This window comes from Mobula hypostoma, chromosome X1 (genome assembly GCF_963921235.1).
Source record: "Mobula hypostoma chromosome X1, sMobHyp1.1, whole genome shotgun sequence".
NCBI classification, from domain to species: domain Eukaryota; kingdom Metazoa; phylum Chordata; class Chondrichthyes; order Myliobatiformes; family Myliobatidae; genus Mobula; species Mobula hypostoma.
In genome coordinates, this window is record NC_086128.1 from 15155591 (window position 1) to 15178771 (window position 23181).

General features: G+C 42.6%; 1 protein-coding gene across 3 annotated transcripts in view; it reads right to left on the reverse strand.

The window, feature by feature from the left end:
* Positions 1 to 22871, reverse strand: part of eif4ba (eukaryotic translation initiation factor 4Ba) — an 81411-nt gene extending 58540 nt beyond the window's left edge. For 2 of the 3 annotated variants that reach the window (XM_063037685.1, XM_063037684.1), the window contains exons 1-2: positions 22836 to 22871; positions 8834 to 8971 (exon numbers count right to left, since the gene is read on the reverse strand). In XM_063037685.1, coding sequence (XP_062893755.1) covers positions 8834 to 8971; positions 22836 to 22848 — 151 coding nt within the window. In that variant the 5' untranslated portion in view covers positions 22849 to 22871. Of the gene's footprint in view, positions 1 to 8833; positions 8972 to 16273; positions 16379 to 22835 lie in introns of those variants that run through there. The other variant, XM_063037687.1, reaches the window with a different exon arrangement.
* Positions 22872 to 23181: the final 310 nt, after the last annotated feature.

Sequence of the window (23181 nt, forward strand, 5' to 3'; positions counted from 1 at the left end):
GCCTCCACAATCTCTTCAGCCACCCGTTTCAGAACTCTAAGATGTACACCATCTGGTCCAGGTGACTAATCTACCTCCAGACCTTTCAGTGTCCCCAAGAACTTTCTAGTTATGGTAACTTCACACACTTCATGCTCCCTGACACCTGGAACTTCCACCATACTGCTGGTGTTTCCACAATGAAGACAGATGCAAAATACTTAAGTCAGTTTGTCCGCCATTTCTTTGTCCCCCATTACTACCTCTCCAGCAACGTTTTCCAGCAATCTGATATCCACTCTCGCCTCACTTCTACACTATGTATCTGGGGGAAAAAAATCTCTTGGCATCCTTTTTAATGCTGGCCAGCTTACTTTCATATTCCTTTCTTCACATTCTTAATGCCTTTTTCAGTTCCCTTCTACTAGTATTTGAAAGCTCCCTAATCCTCTAACTTCCCACTATTTTTTTGCTCTATTATATGCCCTCTCTTTGGCTTTGACTTCTCTTATTAGCCACAGTTCTGTCATGTTGCCTTTAGAATACTAAGGAAAAAAAAACTTAAGAAATAGGAGCAGGAGTAGGCCATCCGGCCCACTGAGCCTGCCCCGCCATTCAATAAGATCATGACTGATCTGTAAACTCAGCTCCATCTACCTGCCTTTTCCCCATAACCCTTAATTCCCTTACTATGTAAAAACCTATCTAACTGTTTCTAAAATATACTTAGTGAAGAAGCCACAATTGTTTCCCTGGGCAGAGAATTCCACAGATTCACCACTCTCTGGGAAAAACAGTTTTTCCTCATCTCCATCCTAAATCTTCTCCCTTGAATCTTGAGACAATGTCCCCTAGTTCTTGTCTCACCTACCAATGGAAACAACTTTCCTACTTCTACCTTATCTATCCCTTTCAAAATTTTGTATGTTTCTATAGATCCCCTCTCATTCTTCTGAACTCCAGAGTATAGTCCCAGGCGATTCAATCGCTCCTTATAGGTTAACCCCTTCATCCCTGGAATCATCCTGGTGAACCTCTGCACTGCCTCCAAAGCCAGTATATCTTTCCTCAAGTATAGAGACCAGAACTGCACCCTGTACTCCAGGTACGGCCTCACCAGTACCCCGTATAGTTGCAGCCTGCTCTTGAATTCAATCCCTCCAGCAATGAAGGCCAACATTCCATTTACCTTCTTAATAACCTGTTGTACCTGCAAGCCAACTTTTTGCGATTCATGTACAAGCACTCCCAAGTTCCTCTGCACAACAGCATGCTGCAATCTTTCACCATTTAAATAATAATCTGCTTCTATTATTCCTTCCAAAGTGCATGATCTCGCATTTACCAACATTGTATTCCATCTGCCAGACCTTGGCCCACTCACTTCACCCATCTATATCCCTCTGCAGACTCTCCACATCATCTGTTCAATTTGCTTTTCCACTCAGTTTAGTGTCGTCAGCAAATTTTGCTAAGCTACACTCAGTCCCCTCTTCCAAATCATCAATATAAATGGTAAACAGCTGCGGGCCCAGCACCGACCCCGGCAGCACCCCACTCACCACTGACTGCCAACCAGAGAAACACCTATTTATACCAACTCTCTGCCTTCTGTTGGTTAACCAATCCACTATCCATGCCAATACACTTCTTCCAAAGTATAAAGTATCCATATCTTATTTATAAGTCTCTTGTGCTGCACCTTATCGAACGCCTTCTGGAAATCCAAGTATATGACATCCACCTGTTCCCCTCTATCCACTGCACTCATTATGTCCTCAAAGAACTCCAGTAAGTTTGTCAAACAGGACCTGCCCTTTCTGAATCCATGCTGCGTCTGTCTAATGGAACCACTCCTTTCTAAATGTTTCACTATTTCTTCCTTAATGACAGCTTCACGCATTTTCCTGACTACAGATGTTAAGCTAACTGGCCTATAGTTGTCCATCTTTCGCCTACATCCTTTTTTAAAAAGTGGCGTGACATTTGCTGTCTTCCAATCCGCCGGGACCTGCCCAGAGAGTTTTGATAAATGATTACCAACGCGTCTACTATAACCTCCGCCAATTCCTTCAGCACCCTGGGATGCATCTCATCAGGACCAGGGAACTTATCTACCTACAGGCCCTCTAGTTTGCTCATCACTATCTCTTTAGTGACAGTGATTTTACCGAGGTCCTCACCTCCCATTTCATCCATAACAACCTTCTTTGGCATATTAGACGTGTCCTCCACCGTGAAGCCCAACACAAAATAGTCGTTCAATGCCTCAGCCATTTCCTTATCACCCAATATCAATTTCCCCTTCTCGTCTTCCAAGGGACCTACGTTGACTTCAGCCACCCTCTTCCGCTTTATATATAAAAACTTTTGCTATCTGTTTTTATATTTTGTGCTAATTTACTTTCATACTCTATCTTCCCATATTTCTTGTTTAGTTGTTCTGTCGCTTTTTAAAGTTTTCCCAATCCTCCAGTCTCCCACTACTCTTAGCGACTTTGTACACATCAGCTTTTAATTTGATACTATCCTTTATTTCCTTAGTTATCCAAGGCTGACTCTCCCCACCTTGCTGTCTTTACTTTTGACTGGAATATACTTTTGTTGAGCACTGTGAAAAATCTCTTTGAAAGTATTCCACTGTTCCTCAACTGTCCTACCAAATAGTCTGTGCTCCCAATCCACATTAGCCAACTCCTCCCTCATCCCGTTGTAGTCTCCCTTGTTCAAGCATAATACACTAGTTTTAGATCTAACTATTTCATCCTCCATCTGAATGCGAAATTCAATCATACTATGATCACTCTTTCCAAGAGGATCCCTGACTACAAGATCGTTAATCTTACCTCTCTCAATGCACAGGACTAGATCTAAGATAGTATTTTCCCTTGCAGGTTCACTAACATGCTGCTCAAGAAAGCAATCACAGATGCATTCTATGAAGTCCTCCTCAAGATTTCCTTGACCAACCTGATTCACCCAATCTATGTGGAAGTTAAAATCCCCCAGGACAACTGCCGTTCCGTTCTTACAAGCCTCAGTAATTTCTTGGTTAATCGCCTCTGCCACTGCAATATTTTTATTAGGTGGCCTACAGACAACACCCACCAGTGATTTTTTCCCTTTACTATTCTTAATCTCTACCCAGATGGACTCAACATTCTGCTCCATAGATCTTATATCTTCTCTCACAATCGCCCTAATCTCATCCCTAATCAAGAGCGCCACCCCACCTCCTCTGCCTTCCTGCCTATCTTTCCGTATTACCTGATACCCTTGGATATTTAATTCCCAGTCATCTCCACCTTGCTACCAGGTTTCTGTAATGGCCACTAAATCATATGCCTTGGTACTGATCTGTGCCACAAGTTCACTAACCTTGTTTCTAATATTACGGGCATTTAGATAAAGTGCCCTTATACTCATTGTCCTTTTAGAATCTAGTGACCTATGCGATTTTTGCTTTTTACTCTACTCTTACTTTTTTCTTCACTAACTCTAGCTTTGGTCTCTGCATCACTTCCCTCTTCTTTTCTGTGTGGGTTCCCATCCCCCTGCCATATTAGCTTAAAGCCTCCCCAACATATACTTCTTCCTCTTTGGGATGTATATATCATGTGCCGTCTAAATTGCTTCCAGAAATTCCAGCCATTGTTGCTCATCCATGGCAGTGTTCTTCTGCAATCTATTCTGGTCAACTCCTCTCTCTCGTGCCTCTTATACTGATACCTCCAACTTTAAGACACCTCATCGGCACTCTAGAAATTCCCCCTTCTGTAATCCAGCACCAACCTGATTTTACCAACCTACCTGCATTTTGAAGTCCCCCATGACTATTACAACATTTTCCTTTTGGCATGCATTTTCTATTTCACATTGTAATTTGTAGGCCGTATCCTTACTACTGTTTGGGGGTCTGCATGCAATTCTCATCAGGGTCTTTTCACCTTTGCAGTTCCTTAGCTTTATCCACAATGATTCAACACCTTCTGACCCCGTTACCTCTTTCTAATGATTTAATTTCACGTTTTACCAACAGCACAACTTCCTGCCTATCTTTTTGATACCATGTGTATCCTTGGACATTAAGCACCCAGCTATCTTTCAGTCATGATTCAGTGATGCCTACAACATCATACCTGCCAATCTGCAAATGTGCTGCAAGTTCATTGACCTTATTCTGTATACTGTGCACAATCAGAGACAATATCTACAGTCCTGTATTCACCTTTTTCGGTTTCGCCCGCCTTTTACGTTGCAACTCATCCTGTTGACTGTAAGTTTGCCCTATCAACAGCCTCTCCTCACTACACATTGCCTCTGTTTGTAAACCAGCTACCTCATCTTCAGCACTGTTATCCACCTTTCCTATGATACTCCTCGCATTGAAATATAGGCAGCTCAGAACACTAGTCGCATCATGCTCAACCTTTTGATTCCTAACTTTGTCTGAAGTCTTACTAACATCTGCCTCCATAACCTCTCCACTAACTTTCTAGCACTCTGGTTTCCATCCCCCTGCAACTCTAGTTTAAACCTCACTGTGCAGCATTAACAAACCTTCCTGCTAGGATACCAGTTGCCATCCCAGTTCAGGTGCAAACTATCCCTTCTGTACAGGTCCCACCTTCCCTGGAATTGAAACTGTAGTTAATTGTTCATTGTTATCTCTGTGTTGAAGTATAAAACATTGTGTCAGGAAAGTGAGATTCTCTTGGACTCTCCTGGAGGTTCACTGTGTGATTAAAGACTTTTATATTTCCCAGTTACAGCTTCCATGAGACTCAGTTTTAGTTCAGCTACAAACAAAAATTGCACAAAAACACTTGTGAGATCACATTGAATTCTATGAACAACTTGTGGCTTCCAATTTAAGGAAAGATATGATTCTATTACAGATAATCCAGAGAAAGCTCACCAAGATGCTCCCAGGCATGTCTTACAAGGTTAAGCAAATTAAGACTCTATTCATTAGAGATAGGAAGAATGAGAGGTGATCTTATTAAAAGATGCACAATTCCAAGGATACTAGACATTAGTGCCATAGATTAGATGAATAGTCAGTTTATTTTCTCCCCAGGATAGGGGAGTCTAAAACAAGAAGGCATAGATTTAAGGCAAGGGGAAAGATTTAAAAGAGGCCAGAGAGACAACTTTTTCCAGGGGGTGGTGAGTATATGGAACAAGAAGCCAGAAAACAAAAGCTGTTGAGACAGGTACAATCGTAATGCTTAAAAGACATTTAAATAGATACATGGATAGGAAGGGTTGAGAGGGGTATGGGACTAGTTCAAGCAGACAACTCCTGGACAATTATTAGGCAAAAACAGAATCAGGCTTTGCCATAATTTATACTTCAAAGGAGGCCATTAACCCCACAGTCAATGTCAGCTCTCAGAGCCATCCTGTTCCCCACTTACTTCCCTGTGACATATTCTCTCACAAATGCTATCTGAAACACCATTCTCCCACCAGCCATCTACAGCAATGGTAATTTATAGTCACCCACTAACCTGCACATAGCTGGGATTTGGGAGCAAACAGGAGCATCTAGGGAAAGCCAAAATGAACATGTAAACTCCACAAAGACAACATCCGAAATCAGGCTCAAACCTGGGTTGCTTGAGCTATATTTTGGCTATACTACCTACAGTATCACTGTGCTGAATCACCTGCCCAGGATTAAAAACAAGAACTGGATTTTGACAGTTTTCAAATTTTACCTGCAACACCCATTTACTCCTAAGAATTAACCTGAATGCTCAAATCACAGGTTTGGTTATTAAAGGAAGTCTGCCTGAGACCATCTGGTTGTAGCAATCTACTCATGGTGCAAACTCTTAAGGCAATACACAAGGCGGCATGGTGTTACACAGTTCCAGATTTCAGATTGCAGCAAGTACCGCAAGCAATTGTCAAAACAAACTGACAAAGGAAAGGCAGGCTCTTGTATTCATTACAATTCCAGAGGATAAGTATGATAAATTTCTGCAGCCTTTACGTTAATTATGGGTTTCCTAAGGATTTTGCAGAAATTTTTCATGGAATTCCACATTTAATATATTGCCTGCTAAATAAATCAGGCTAACATGTAGAAATCAGCTAATTGACGATACTGGTTTTACAGCACAAGATGTGAATTTTCCTTTAAACCTTTGTATTTTCAGCAGGTGGATGAAATACATATATCAAGGAGAACAGCATGCTATCTATTAATTACTGCTTGGAACCAGAATCATATCAGTACATTTAGACCACCTTTCTAAATAAAATTGCACTGCAGTTCTGTTGAACTACATAAAGGAGCATATCAACACACACAAAATGCTGGAGGAACTCAGCAGGTCAGGTAGCATCTATGGAAATGAATAAACAGTTAGCTTTTCAGGCTGAGACCCTTCTTCAGGACTGGAAAGGAAGGGGGAAGACACCAGAATAAAAAGGTTGGTGGGGGTGGCTAGAAGGTGATAGGTGAAGCCAGGTGGGTGGGAAAGATAAAGGGCTGTAGAGGAAGGAATCAGAAGAGAGTGGACCATAGGAGGCCAGAGTGGGAAAGCAAAGAAGAGGGGAGAAGGAGGGATTTTTTTTAAACCAGAAGGAGAAATTGATAATCATGCCATCAGGTTTGAGGCTATCCAGATGGAAAGTAAGGTGTTCATGGATCAGACATGATGAAATGGCAGAGCAAACTTAATGGGGCAAGTGGCCTAATTCTGCTCCTATATCTTATGGTGCAGCTCCTCCACTGAGGGTGGCCTCACGTTGGCACAAGAGGAAGCTATGGAGCGACATGTCAGAAGGGGAACAGAAATGGGGATTAAAATGTTTGGACACTGGAAGTTTAGCATTTGGCGAGCGGAGCAAAGGTGCTTGACAAAGCGGTCCCCCACTTTATAATGGGTCTCACCAAAGCAGGGGGGCCGCATCAGGAGTGCCAGACACAATGAACAACCGCAGCAGATTTGCAGGTGAAGTGTTGCCTCACCTGGAATGACTGTTTGGGGCCCTGAATGGAGGTGAGGGAGCAGGTGTAGCACTTTGGCAGCTTGCAGGGATAAATGTTGGGAGATTAGTAGGGAGGGACGAATGGAGAAGGGAATGAAAGAGAGCGCGATTCCTGCGAAAAGTGGGGGGGGAGGGGATAAGGATGTTTGGTGGTTGGGGTTCCTTTGGAGATGGCAGAAGTTGCAGAGGATGATTACTGGATGCAGAGAGTGATGGAGTGGTAGTTAAGGACAAGAGGAACGCTATCACTTTTAAGGCAGTGGGAAGATGGAGTGAGCGTGAATGTTCGGGATATGGAGGAGATGTGGGTGAGGTCAGCATCAGTGGTGGAGGAAGGGAAACCCTGTTCTTTGAAGGAGGGGGGGACATCTCTGATGTCCTGGAAAGGGAAGCTGCATCCTGGGAACAGATGCTATGGAAACGAAGTAACTGAGAAAAGGGATTATTTTGTTAACAAAGACAGGGTTGGAAGAGGCATAGTCAAGATAACTGTGGGAATCAGTGGGTTTACAAAAGATGTTAATTGACAGTTGTCTCCAGATATGGAGACAAAGAGATTGAGAAAGGGGAAGGAGGTGTCAGAAATGGACCATTTGAATTTAAGGACAGGGTGGAAGTTAGAGGCAAACTTGATGAAGTTGACAAGCTCATCGTGGGTGCATGAAGCAGCACCAATGCAGTCATCAATGTAGTGGAGGAAGAGTTGGGGAGCAGTACCAGGGAAGGCTTGGACTGTTCTAAGTAGCCAACAAAGAGGCAAGCATACCTTGTGCGCCTGGCTACTCCAAGTTTGAAGAATGTGGGAAGAGCCAAAGGAAAAATTGTTGAAGATGAGAACCACTTCTGCCAGATGAAGGATGGTGGTGGAGGGAGAAGGGTTGGTTATTTTATTGAGAAAGAAGTGGAGGAGGTTTCAAGCCTTCTTGACAGGGGAATAGAAGTGTACAGGGACTGGACATCCATGGTGAAAATAAGAGAGTTAGAGCCATGGAAATGAAAGTTAATGAAGAGATCAAGAGCATGAGATGTGTCTCGAATGTAGGTGGGAAGGAACTAAATCAAAAGGGATAGAATGGAGTTGAGGTATGAGGACACGGATTTAGTGGAACAGGAGCAGGCAGAGACAATAGGCCTACCTGGACAGTCAGGATTGTGGATTTTGGGTAGGAAATTGAAGTGAGCAGTGCAGGGTAAGTGAACTATGAATTTGCTGGCAGTGGATGGGAGTTCGAGAGATGATGAGGTCCATGATGGTGTCAGAGATAGCTTTCTGATAGCCTGGAACGGGGTTTTTATTTCAAGGGGTAGCTATAAGGTGGTGTCTGAGCTTTGCCGCCTGGCTTCAGCAAGGTAGAAGTCAGTCCGCCACACTACAACAGCACCCCCTTTGTCTGCAGGTTTGATAGTGTGGATAGTAGTACGTTCAGAGGATGAAAGAGGAGTACTGAAGGCAGGATGGTTGTTGTCTTGTCAGCAATTCAAGATGAAAAGACCCAGAGCAGGGTGGCCAAGAGGTGGTGGTGGGTTGGAGACAGCAGTAGGGTTCATCAGTGCAGGGTGTGGAATTCTTGTCAAAATGGACTTGGAGATGGATGCGATGTTAAAAAAAAATGCCAGCTTAAACATCTTGCAAGAATGACCTGCAGCTCCAAAGCAAAAAAAAGATTTAACATGAAACCCCAAAAACATAGAACTCACATTTAGAAAGGCCGTGTTAGAAGTATGCTCCAGAGGTACTGTGGACTGCAGAACAGTATCCAGCAAACAATCAACTGATGAAGCCACAGGTTGCAAGTATTTTATATTATGGGCCACAAGTCAGGATTTCTTAATTGCTAAATCATCTTACCTTCATTATCCAAGTCATCTGTCTCATCTGCCCAACTTACTGGCTTTGAGTGAATGTAGACTGGGGCATTCCCTCCTCCATCTTCTGCCAGAAAGTCAGTTAAGGTAAGGGTTTTTCCCTTTTTCTGCTTTTTCTTTCCTAAAATGGGAGACAGATACAAAATTTGAAAACTAACTTACAACATTAATGTTCTGCACTAGCAAACGTTGTTTGCCGATATTACCTGGCTGACATTTTGATAATTGCCCCCTCAACTCCTGCCCTGCACCTTCTACCCTCAGAGAAAAAAAAACTGGATGCACATATTTTATGGCTCCAGGTTTACACAAATATAAAATCTCAATCCTTAACAGTTGTTACTCAGCTAACTAAGCTGCCCTTGTCCTCTGCCAACATTATCGGGCAGGATTTCTTTGATGCAGAGCTCACGTACCACGAATTACTACAAAGATAAAGGCAGAACCAAAGGAGGTGGTAAATGAAACAAAAAACAAAGTAAACCTCCTCCATTGGAAAAGACAAAACATGAAAAATAACCAGAAGACAACTTAAACATGCAAACTACAGAATACACAAGGAACACACATAAAAATTGCTGGTGAACGCAACAGGCCAGGCAGCATCTCTAGGAAGAGGTACAGTCGACGTTTCGGGCTGAGACTCTTCGTCAGGACTAACTGAAAGAAGAGATAGTAAGAGATTTGAAAGTGGGAGGGGAGATCCAAAATGATAGGAGAAGACAGGAGGGGGAGGGATGGAGCCAAGAGCTGGAAAGTTGATTGGCAAAAGGGATATGAGAGGATCATGGGACAGGAAGCCAGGCAGAAAGAAAAGGGGGAGGGGGGAATCCCAGAGGATAAGCAAGGGGTATAGTGAGAGGGACAGAGGGAGTAAAAGAGAGAGAGAAACAACATATATATATAAAAATAAATAAATAAGGCTCAGTGCTGGGACCCCAGTTGTTTACAATATATATTAATGACTTGGATGAGGGAATTAAATGCAGCATCTCCAAGTTTGCGGATGACACGAAGCTGGGTGGCAGTGTTAGCAGTGAGGAGGATGCGAGGAGGATGCTAAGAGGATGCAGGGTGACTTGGATAGGTTGGGTGAGTGGGCAAACTCATGGCAGATGCAATTTAATGTGGATAAATGTGAAGTTATCCACTTTGGTGGCAAAAATAGGAAAACAGATTATTATCTGAATGGTGGCCGATTAGGAAAAGGGGAGGTGCAACGAGACCTGGGTGTCATTATACACCAGTCATTGAAAGTGGGCATGCAGGTACAGCAGGCGGTGAAAAAGGCGAACGGTATGCTGGCATTTATAGCGAGAGGATTCGAGTACAGGAGCAGGGAGGTACTACTGCAGTTGTACAAGGCCTTGGTGAGACCACACCTGGAGTATTGTGTGCAGTTTTGGTCCCCTAATCTGAGGAAAGACATCTTTGCCATAGAGGGAGTACAAAGAAGGTTCACCAGATTGATTCCTGGGATGGCAGGTCTTTCATATGAAGAAAGACTGGATGAACTGGGCTTGTACTCGTTGGAATTTAGAAGATTGAGGGGGGATCTGATTGAAACGTATAAGATCCTAAAGGGATTGGACAGGCTAGATGCGGGAAGATTGTTCCCGATGTTGGGGAGGTCTAGAACGAGGGGGCACAGTTTGAGGATAGAGGGGAAGCCTTTTAGGACCGAGGTTAGGAAAAACTTCTTCACACAGAGAGTGGTGAATCTGTGGAATTCTCTGCCACAGCAAACTGTTGAGGCCAGTTCATTAGCTATGTTTAAAAGGAAGTTAGATATGGCCCTTGTGGCTACAGGGGTCAGGGGGTATGGAGGGAAGGCTGGGTTCTGAGTTGGATGATCAGCCATGATCATAATAAATGGCGGTGCAGGCTCGAAGGGCCGAATGGCCTACTCCTGCACCTATTTTCTATGTTTCTATGTTTCTAATAACGGATGGGGTACGAAGGGGAGGTGGGGCATTAACAGAAGTTAGAGAAGTCAGTGTTCATGCCATCAGGTTGGAGGCTACCCAGACGGAATATAAGGTGTTGTTCCTCCAACCTGAGTGTGGCTTCATCTTGACAGTAGAGGAGGCCGTGGATAGACACGTCAGAATGGGAATGGGACGTGGAATTAAAATGTGTGGCCACTGGGAGATCCTGCTTTCTCTAGCGGACAGAGCGTAGGTGTTCAGTAAAACGGTCTCCCAGCCTGCGTCGGGTCTCACCAATATATAGAAGGCCGCATCGGGAGCGCCAGACGCAGTACATCACCCCAGCTGACTCACAGGTGAAGTGTCACCTCACCTCGAAAGACTGTCTGGGGCCCTGAATGGTGGTGAGGGAGGAAGTGTAAGGGCATGTGTAGCACTTGTTCCGCTTACAAGGATAAGTGCTGGGAGGGAGATCGGTGGGAAGGGATGGGGGGAACGAATGGACAAGGGAGTCGCGCAGGGAGAAATCCCTGCGGAAAGCAGAAAGGGGAGGGGGGAGGGAAAGATGTGCTTAGTGGTGGGATCCCGTTGGAGGTAGCAGAAGTTACGGAGAATAATATGTTGGACCCGGAGGCTGGTGAGGTGGTAGGTGAGGACAAGGGGAACCCTATTCCTAGTGGAGTGGCAGGAGGATGGGGTGAGAGCAGATGTGCGTGAAATGGGAGAGATGCGCTTGAGAGCAGAGTTGATGGTGGAGGAAGGGAAGCCCCTTTCTTTAAAAAAGGAGGACATCTCCTTCATCTGGAATGAAAAACCTCATCCTGAGAGCAAATGCGGTGGAGACAAAGGAATTGCGAGAAGGGAATGGCATTTTTGCAAGAGACAGGGTGAGAAGAGGAATAGTCCAGGTAGCTGTGAGAGTCAGTAGGCTTATAGTAGACATCAGTAGATAAGCTGTCTCCAGAGATAGAGACAGAAAGATCCAGAAAGGGGAGGGAGGTGTTGGAAATGGACCAGGTAAACTTGAGGGCAGGGTGAAAGTTGGAGGCAAAGTTAATAAAGTCAACGAGCTCAGCACGCATGCAGGAAGCAGCACCAATGCAGTTGTCGATGTAGCAAAGGAAAAGTGGGGGACAGATACCAGAATAGGTACGGAACATAGATTGTTCCACAAAGCCAACAAAAAGGCAGGCATAGCTAGGACCCATACAGGTGCCCATAGCTACACCTTTAGTTTGGAGGAAGTGGGAGGAGCCAAAGGAGAAATTATTAAGAGTAAGGACTAATTCCGCTAGACGGAGCAGAGTGGTGGTAGAGGAGAACTGGTTAGGTCTGGAATCCAAAAAGAAGCGGACAGCTTTGAGACCTTCCTGGTGGGGGATGGAAGTATATAGGGACTGAACATCCATGGTGAAAATAAAGCGGTGGGGGCCAGGGAACTTAAAATCATCAGAAAATTTCAGAGCGTGAGAAGTGTCATGAACATAGGTAGGAAGGGATTGAACGGGGGGGGGGATAAAACAGTGTTGAGGTATGCAGAAACGAGTTCGATGGGGCAGGAGCAAGCTGAGACAATGGGTCTGCCAGGACAGGCAGGTTTGTGGATCTTGGGTAGGAGGTAGAAAAGGGAAGTGCGAGGTGTGGGAACTATAAGGTTGGTAGCAGTGGATGGGAGATCCCCTGAGCGGATAAAGTTGGTGATGGTGTGGGAGACAATGGCCTGGTGCTCCTCAGTGGGGTCATGATCGAGGAGTAAATAAGAGGAGGTATCCGCGAGTTGTCACTGTGCCTCGGCAAGGTAGAGGTCAGTATGCCAGACTACCACAGCATCCCCCTTGTCGGCAGGTTTTATAGTAAGGTTAGGATTAGTGCAGAGGGAGTGGAGAGCAGAGCGTTGTGCTTTTGGATACACAAGGAAATTATTTAAAAATTTTGCAACTGGCGTAACTCTTATTGGATAGGTTTGCATCCATAGAATTCAGGAAAATGCATGCATGAACTGTGATAAGAAAATTACCACATCTTTCTTTGCACTGTACAGAAAATGAGAATCACTTCCCCACCCACTCCCAATTTCTCAGAAAAATAGCACATCTGCCAACACTATCAGTTTATACCAGGCTTCTAAAGATGGAGGAACTTCAGTTTAAAGCCACCATGAAAGGAAAAGACCCAAGTCACAGAGATTCAATAATGAAAACTTGGCACACTATACACCAGTCCCCAGGGCTCTCTGCTTTGGTACACTCCCATATTAAAGCACATAGAAATGTTTGATTGTAGCAAGCTATAAAGGTAATTTCCCCTCCTTCAAGCACTGTAACTTATTAAAGCAACATGCTTTGGGCAACAAATGTCATCAGACTGGCTTTGGGTACTTGGCCTTTCTTCTAAATTGGGAAGAGGTCATACTCGTGTTGTATGTTCTTCCAAAGATCACAATACTTTGTTTTTTCTGCCAGAGGGTTTATAATGATATCAATGTCAGATATGACCATTAAAAGACAAGTCCAATTCAATATCAATATACAGACAACTACATATAAACTGAAAGAGTAAAACTTTAATGGAGATCATGACTAATAATTAATTTCAGTCATTAAGGTTGGGTTTAACCAGCTTATATGCAAACTTCACATCAAGTGAAAGGTCATAAGTATACCATAATTGGAAAGCGAGGAAGAGATGATTGGAGATTCAGGATTGAATAAGATTCACATTTAGAAATAAAAGCCAGGAAATGAAATGAACAAATCTAATCCAAACCAGTTCTGCTGCAAAACAGAATGCTCAAGGGACTAGTTTGCAACTGTTTTCAATACCATACAATCACAAAATCACTTCCATAACTTTAAACATTAAATTTGACACTTACAAACCAATAAACATACATGTTTACTTTAATAATGTCAAAATGTTTATTTTTCTCCAAATTAAATATCATGCAAATAAACAAATAGAGTTCCAAATCACTCAGAAAGCTGTTCAATAGAGTGAAAGATGGCAACTTAAGGCAGCTGAAGCCACCACCCTATCTGCAGTTTAAAAAAAATGTCACTTACATTATAGCAATATGCATTCTCTTATACAGTAATCCAAGACTCAAAATTACATGTTAACAGATAGCAAATAAAAAGAAAATCACATTCACTGCATAGTACCCCAGGTGCATCGTCCTTTCACAGCCTAACAGATAACAAACCTGCTAAGTCACATTTCCCCATGAGTGCCCAGTGACCCTCATGGCAGTGTTTAAAACACAATTCACCACAAACTGCAAACCAACTCCTGTAAAGTTGCAAATAGGAAAGGTGTGTATAGAATTTACTACTTCAGTTTCTCAATTTTTAAAGTTTCCAATTCCCCTTGAGTATTAAATAAGATTTCCTTCTTTTAAAAAAAGTATAAACACTTAAAAAGCTCCATTTGGATCAAGTAACTAAAGAACAAAATGAATGTAATTCATGCTTAGAATGATATTCTCACTCCAGTCATAAGGTTGTTAGTTTAAAAGGCCTCCACAGATAACACAAAAATCCAAGTTGACACTCAGTGCAGCTCTCCTCTGGTGCTGCACTGATCATAAGGGATTGCATACTGGAGGACTCATTCAGCCAATCCCTACATCTGCTCAAGTGGATGTTACAGATCCCACAGCATTATTTCAAAATAGCAGGGAATTTTCCCAAGTGGTTTGGATAATATCTACCCCTTAATAAGCATCAAAACAAATGGGGTTATTATTTTGTTGTTGGAGGAACATGCTGTCTTTAAATTGTACATTATTACAGTGACTGCACTTCAGTAAGGGGCCCGCGCCTGAGTGTGGGGGACGACCTGGTGTTGGGACAATTTAAATGCCGGGCGAGATCAACTGAAAGGGCAGGATGTTGGGAGAGGATGCGAGGGTCCATCTGGCTCTGCTCCATGACATTTTACTCCACTGTCCTTGGCACTGAGGCTGAGACTGCTCTGGCTACTACACGCTTTGTGTCTGCAAGTTCTGTGGCAATTCACCCCATTACATGATGAACTGAGACAGAGGCTATGGGCCTACTCCAGGACTCAGGTCTACAGACTCAATTTGGTTTGGAATGCTGTTATTGTTAGTGCTTTTATTGTTTACACGACTTGTGTTTCCCCCCCCCCCACCGCTTTCTCTGATCATTCTTGCAGGTTTCTTACTTTGTGGCTGCCTGTAAGCAGACGAATGTCAAGGTTGTATTACTTATACATACTTTGAATCCTTTGAATTTAATTAGCTGGAAAGTGCATTGGGACATCTTGAGATCATAAAAGATACTAGATAAATGAATTATATTATGAGAATGAATATTAAACCTCATATCTGTTCCTCTACAACAGGGATTCCCAACCTTCTTTATGCCATGGAGTCTTACCATTAACTGAGGGGCCTGTGGACCCCAGGTTGGGAACTGCTGTTCTAGGATAAGCACTTATGACATAAAAAGAGAACGTTAGAACACTAATACAACGGGACCAGTGTTATTATATAGAATTTTGGACAGCTTTTATTACCTGGGAAAATTAACATCACTCCAGATTCAAAATCTACCATTTTATCTGCAACATACGACCAAAGAAATACTTTAAGTAGTTAAAAATAACAAACTTTTTGGAAGCAACACACATAAAAGTTGCTGGTGAACGCAGCAGGCCAGGCAGTATCTCTAGGAAGAGGTGCAGTCGACGTTTCAGAAGGGTCTCGGCCTGAAACGTCGACTGCACCTCTTCCTAGAGATGCTGCCTGGCCTGCTGCGTTCACCAGCAACTTTTATGTGTGTTGCTTGAATTTCCAGCATCTGCAGAATTCCTGTTGTTTGCGTTTTTAAACTTTTTGGAAGTCTTGAATTTTAACAGAATAACCAACCAGCTACTAAAATGCTAATAATGAATTCTCAGCACAGACTTATTGAATATAGCTGCTTGTGGTTTAGTCAGGCAAGCTTCCTCAGTTCAAATTATGGCTATTTGAAAAAGTAGCATTAAGAAATAAGTACTGAATATTGATAAAATTTAGGCATTTTATTTTTACAACTGAAAGTTTTAAACACATTATTTCTCTCAAAATAATCATCTGGACTTAACAGTAGCTGCTTTTATCAATTCTCACTAATAGAACATTCACCATTGTACAGTGATTTTTACTGCCCCAAATATACTGGTGAAATGGAAGAAAAATACATTGATCCACTTCTGTGATCAGCTAGTCACCCTCTTTAGCCATTCAGATTCGTTTGGAATTTAAAAGAGCATGTCACAAAGGCCAAATTTTCAAAACAGTTGAAAAACTATGCAATAAACACATAGCAGAAAAAAAGAATCTACCCATGCTAAAAATCTTAAATGAATACAGTAAAACCAAAGAAATTTTGCACACTTTAATCAATGCATCTGAAGGTCAAACTTTGGAGGACATGGGCATAGAATCATGTATAAAAATTAATAGTTAGGAATGGAATTACAATACGTACAATAGTAAATGTTGATGGTTGTGTCAACCACAAAGGGTGCAGAAAGTTCCAGGAAGTTAATCCAGTGATATTCAGAAGGCAGTATTATTTACTGATCAGAGCTGTTTCAATGTTGACACTGGGCAAAGATGTAACGATGTGTTTTTAGCATTTTACATTTTGTAATGCACTAATAAATTAACACATAGTTAAGAATTAAGAGTTGGTCATTTGGTCCCTCAGACCCATCATTTAATAATATCATGGCTGCATTCTTGTCTACTTGTGGCAATTTTTCACCCTCTTGCACATCTAGTATCAATCCATCTCTGCTTTAAAATATTTAGACTCTGCTGCCATTGCCCTTTTGGAAAGGGTCACCAGCTGCAGTAACATTCTAACAAACAGGAAATTATAATTTCATTCCGAAGGACTGCTGGAGCAATCTTACTTTTGAGCTTGTACTCAACTTTAACTCACATTCAAGTTTAGTACCAGAAATCTGTGGAACTATAAAGCAAGACTTACTGCTCTGTAGATGCTAAGAACAATGTTCATGCAAGTCTGGCTAAGAGTTGCACTTAAACTCAACCCTACCATTATGTTTATTATACTGAATTAACAACTTGCAATGTTATATACAAACAGTGTTAAAAAGTCTTAACTACAGATATTTTGGGGACAGACATTATACAAAATTTCCCTAATCTATTGTCAATGAGTTCTACTGCAGTGGTCCGTGATCACTCATTTCACTGCAGATCCCCACTGTATGTGACACATTTCTGACGACACTTCACAAAATGTCTACTCCTAGATTAGCTCCAATATTAGGAGTTTTAAATTTAAATAACATACCCATACCAACAGGGTTAGCCACAGACATTGTGACCATAGTGCTCACAACATGCTCTCTTCTACAATGAAAAGAAGGCAAAACAGATGTGACACTGCTTTGTGGAGCACCCATGTTCAGTCAACAGGGCTGAGCCCAAGCTTCCTATTGCCCGCCAGTTCAATTCTCCAGGCCATGGACTCTTGCGCTGCCAGTAATTTCTATCCCAGCATGCCACGAGGAACTCAAGTGAACATTTAAAACAGGCCATAAACTGAAAGGACACGAAGAAGCTGCTCGTTCATACTGTTACAATTTAACTACCCACATTATCTGAGCCCATAGATAAAAGTTAATAACAACAAAGATGGTTTCAGCAAGTCTGACTTTGGTCCCCTGCAGCCTTGTGAAAGAGGTAAACATCAGAATAATCACAAGGGTAAAACCCATTCAACATCTTTTCAGAATGCTTATCAGCTCAGACTCCCCACCCGCTTAAAGTGTTGGTCATGGACATACATCAAACATTTCTATTTCAAACAGCTCGTGGCATTATGAACATGATGGCACAATAAAAAAGGCAAGTTTCATAAAGACACATATGTTGATATTGAAATTGAAAACTTCTGTATGTTTAAGCTGTAATTCTAAGCAATTTTCACTGAAATTTCCTGGTCATTTGGAACTTGCCCTTTTGAATCTAAAAACCAAAGTTGGAAGAATTGAAAGAGTGGGGAAATAAGAAGAATTTGGACCCAAGTATGACACTTAAAATAAAGACATTGTACACTGGGAGCCAAGATAGGTGAGCAAGAACAAGATTGAGGGCAAATACAGGATTTGGACTGCAGTGTTTCTGCTCTCTTCAAATTTGTAGAGGGCATAAAATGAATGCTAACAAAAACAATGGAATAATAGAATCTGTAAGTAAAAAAGGCATGGCTGAATCATTCAGATGAGCTAATACAACATTGAAGACAAATGATACTGCAGAATTGGAACTAGATTAGCTTCATGAAAGAGCAGATACAAGTCTAGTGCCCAAAGTTTTCCCACTGGCATGTTGTCAGAGCCAGTGTTCTGGACACTACTGTCACAGGAAAGCTTCCATCTACAATAAAACACCAATAACATGCTAACCAATTATTTGGAAATTCTGATGGTTAGGCCTCACTGGGACCTGGTGCAACTTCCATTCTCCCTTGCACATTGGACCTTGGTTACTGCCCTTGAAACTTACCTAGTTCTGTATCCTGTGCTGCCTTGAGACTTACCAGGTTCACTGGAAATTTCATTCTGTATAACTTCATAAAAACAAAGTAAATTAAATGTGTTTAGATCATTAATTGAGGGATGGAGTGGGCAAGGGACAGACAAAAAAAAGTCTGAAGACCTACTCTTCTGGGACTGAATTCCTGAGCATGCTGGGTTAAGAGAGTTTTACTGGACCTACCAAATTGTTTAAATCACTTTGCACAGCTCAAATGGACCAGTATTAAGCTTCTCCATTTAAGGAATGCAAGAATCTGTGGGTCCCAAGCTGATTTAATGCTTCCAGCTTCAATTTTATCTGCGTGATTCTGCATTGCCACTATTTCATCCATATGCAACCATTCTCAGCACAATTTACAGTGCCAAAGTTCAAAGCAAATTTTATTATCAAAGTACATATATGTCACCATATACAACCCTGAGATTCACTGTCCTGCGAGCATACTCAGAAAATCTAGAGAATAACCACAACAGAATCAATGAAACACCGCCAAACTTGAGCGCTCAACCAGAGTGCACAAGACAACAAAATGTGCAAGTACAAAAAGAAGAAATAATAATAAATAAATAAGCAATAAATATCAAACATGAGATGAAGAGTCCTTGAAAGTGAGTCCATAGGTTGTGGGAATATTTCAATGCTGGGGCAAATGAAGTTGAGTGGTTATCCCCTTTAGTTCAAGAGCCTTATAGTTGAGGGGTAACAATTGTTCCTGAACCTGTTGGTGTGAGTCCCGAGGCTCCTGTACCTTCCTCGTGATAGCAGCAGTGAGAAGAGAACATATCCTAGGTGGTGGGGGTCCCTGATGGTGCGTTTCATGTAGATGTGCTCAGTGGTTGGGAGGGCTTTACCGTGATGGACAGGGCCGTAATAAACCACCTTTCGCAGGATTTTCCTTTCAAGGACGTTGGTGTTTCTATACCCACTCTACTATACACCTATAGAAATCTGCCAAAGTTTTAGATGTCATACCAAACTCCTAAATAGAGGCACTGCCGTGCTTTCTTCATTATTGCTCTTACAGATCGGGGCCAGGACAGGTCCTTCGAAATAGTACCAAGGAATTTAAAACTGCTGACCCTCTCCACCTCTGAACCTCCGAAGAGGTCTAGCTCATGAACTCCTGCTTTCCTTCTCCTGAAGTCTAGAATCAGCTCCTTGGCCTTGTTGACATTGAGTACGAAGTAGTTGTTCGGACACCCCATATAGCCAGATTTTTAATCTCCCTTGTATATACTGATTCAGCACCACCTTTTGATTCAGCAAACTTGAGTATGCATTGGAGCTGTTCTTAGCCACACAGTCATAAGCGTAAAGTGAGTAGAGCAGGGAACTAAGTACACAGCCTTGTGGCGCATCTGTGTTGATGGAGATCGCGGAGATGTTGTTGTTAATCGAAAATGACTGATGTCTGCAAGTGAGGAAATGCAGGATCGAATTGCACAATGAGGTATTATGGCCAAGGTCTTGGAGCTTATTGATTTGTTCTGAGATGATGATGGTATTGAATGCCGAGCTATAGTTGATAAAGAGCATCCTGACGTATGCAGTTTTGCTGTCCAGATGTTCTAGGGTTGAATGAAGAGTCAATGAAATGGCATTTGCTGTGGACCTGTTGCTCCAGCAAATTGGAGTGGATCCAAGTCACTTCTCAGGCAGGAGTTGATATGTTTCATCACCGAGCTCTCAAAACACTTCTTCACTGGGGATGTTAGTGCTACTGGGTGATTGTTATTGAGGCAGGTCATCGTGCTCTGCTTGGGCACCAGGTAAGTCAAATCTGCTTGAAGCAGGTGGGTTCCACACACTGCCAAAGCAAGAGGTTAATGATCTCAATGAACACTCCAGCCAGCTGATCAACACAGGTCTTTAGTTTTTGGCCAGGTAACCCATCTGGGCTGGATGCTTTTCATGGATTCACCCTCGTGAAGGCCGCTAGCACGTTGGCTTCTGAGACTGAAATCACAAGATCATTGGGACGGGTGGGAGTTTGTGATGGTTCCTCGATGTTTTGAAGATTAAAACATTGCTTTGCTTGATTTAACTTAGTAAAAGGTGATAGCATTCAAGGTCTGCCACAACTGTCAAAGCATCCTTCATTGATTCAAATTTGACCACCTAATTATTGTTAGAAAATTCAGATTTATACAGCTTTTTATTCCCTTATGTATGTATAAACTAATGAAAAGTTGAAGCACTAGTCACATCCTATCAACTGGAATGTACAACTATTATCCCCTTTCTCTGTCCATTATCACATACACATTTCTGTGCCCGAATTGATGTTGCCTCCAATTCCATGCATTTTATTTGTCACCAAGTCCTTCATCGGATAAATAACATGGCTTGATCTAATACAATAATTGAAATGTTAATTTGATTTGTTGGACTTGAATTTCTCCTTCCAACCCCATACCAGCTTTGACCAGTTCACATTCAACTGTCGGCTGGTGGCTCAGTGACATCAGTGCCGGGCTCCAGTACGGAGGTTCCTGAGTTCGATCCAGTGACAGACCGCTCCCGAACGCACTCTCCATCCGTGCTGGGTTGGTGTCACGCTCGCAACACCACCTCATAAAAAAACACTGCCACCTCCAGTTTAAATTCCCACGTGGAATATCGTGGAAGATCAAATACTCAAACCCAAACCAATTGTTTAACCAGCCACACAAGATAATGTCATACTCTTTTTAAAATATGAAGTCACTATGGAAGCAGACAAGAACAGTCTGGAGCGCAGAGGAGGGTTTGATCACGAAGATGATATTTGTGATGTGACATTTGTGACTTTGTACAAGTCCATTCAGTGTAGTGGCATGGGGAAATCTCAAACAGAGAAGGTTCAAATACACAGAAGTGCAAGGTGAAAATTTGAGACCTTTGGAGAAGTGAAGTTAGGTTGCAAGGAGAGAATGACTGCAGATGAATATTTCCTAGGAGAGGCATGATGGCAGCTTGGGGGGTGGGGGGGCTGATGTAGCAAGAGGAAAAAAACTTATTTAAAAAAAGAGCAGAGAAACTAAAGAGGAGTTGGGTGGTCAACAGTTTGCTAAAAATGCCCAATGAGCAGAAAGTGAACCATGAACCTCACAAACATGAGCTTACAGAGAAAAAGGCGGCAAAAAGAAAAAGAGACACGATTGCTTAGCTTTATTAAGACAGGCAAGCAATAGAAAAGAACACCAGAGAGATCATTGAATGGACAGTCGATTTTAGAAGTGACAATTCTTGACACAGGTGAAGGTGGTAGGGGAAGAAGGCTGACCAATAAGGATGACCAATCTCGGGTTGTATAAAGGATCAGGAACCTGCTCCCTCGTTTAATGAAATCAAGGTTGATCTGCATCTCGACTCAATTTACCTGATCGGCTCCCTATCTCTTCATACAAATACACATGACAGCCATGAGAACTCCAATTATAGCATCAAAAAGCTTTTAACGGAGAAGCCTGATTTCTAAAATAAAGAATTGTAGATTACCTCCCTAGGAGGAAAAGTTTAACCTAATATACTTTTGTTCATGGTTAACCGTCAGCAGAAAGTTTCAATGCATCTTTGTACAAGTCTCCTTCAACTTTAAAGCAACTTAATTAGATAACTTGTTAAAGCTTTCAAAAGTCAAGGGAACACAAAAATTGTGCTTAATGTAATATTCCACATATATTCAAGCCCATTTTCCTTACAACATTTATTGCTGTGGTATTGCGATCATTGGGGGGGGGGAGAAAGAGAAAAAGAAAAGGGATTCTACTGGGATCATCAATTTGTATGTGCATAAGTATTACAACAGAGGACAAACTGATCAGAGAGATGACCTTGCTACGTGTGAGGCAATAGTAGTAGAGAAAACAATCAAGATGGGAGGATGAAGATGATGACCGTAAGCATGGGTTAGATTTACATCACATAACAAATGATCCATTTCAAGCTCATAAGCTACAGGTGTAATTTCGAGTTGCCGAATCGCAGAACATGCAGATCTCCAGAATTTCCGTTTTCACGATATGCGACGTTGTTTGATGGCAGGTACAACGCCACTGCTACTGGCAAAAGTTCTGGCAGACGCCACGTACAACGTGACGAATGCAGGCCGAAATGCTGGTTCAGGAGTTGGAAGTACTGCTGGAAATGTGAAGTTTCTCTCATGGTCGCCCCATACCGCGCCACCCCCCCCCCTTCCCCAGCTGGACGGGACGCAGCATGTTCAGTGAGTGGGGAAGGCCGCCTCAGTGCGCCCCCCAGCCCGCCGGCTCACCGCACGCCTCCCTCCCGCCCGCTCGCACGGTCGTTCCCTTTCGCACTACACGCCGCCGTCGGCTGAAAGGCCGACTGGCCAGCCGGCCAACCACGCGCCCATCACATCATCCCCCCGGAATTCATCAAGCCCGTTCCCACAAAACCCGGCTTATACCAACAGAAACCGCCACCGATCTGTTTCTTTTCTCCCGCCCCACTCCGCGCTCCCAACCGCTTACCTGAAGCCGCCATGTTGGAGAATGACCATTGACAGGACCCGGATATCAAAATCACGTGACACCCCGCTTCACAGTGGTTGGGAAATGTATCTTGTGGTTCGCGTTTTTGTATTCAGCAAAAAAAGCGCTCATATTTTTTCTTCGAAATTACCTGAAATGTGCTGTTATATTACAATTGTTTTACCGATTCAGATAACTGGAAATGTTCAACTCGAGATACTCAGAAGGTTTTTGAAGAAACGTGGCCAGTTAATATTTACAGCATTTTATTTTCTTTTTTTCATAATCACAATCTTTTTCCCAGGATAGGGGAGTCTAAAGCTGGGGGATACGGGTTTAAGGTGAA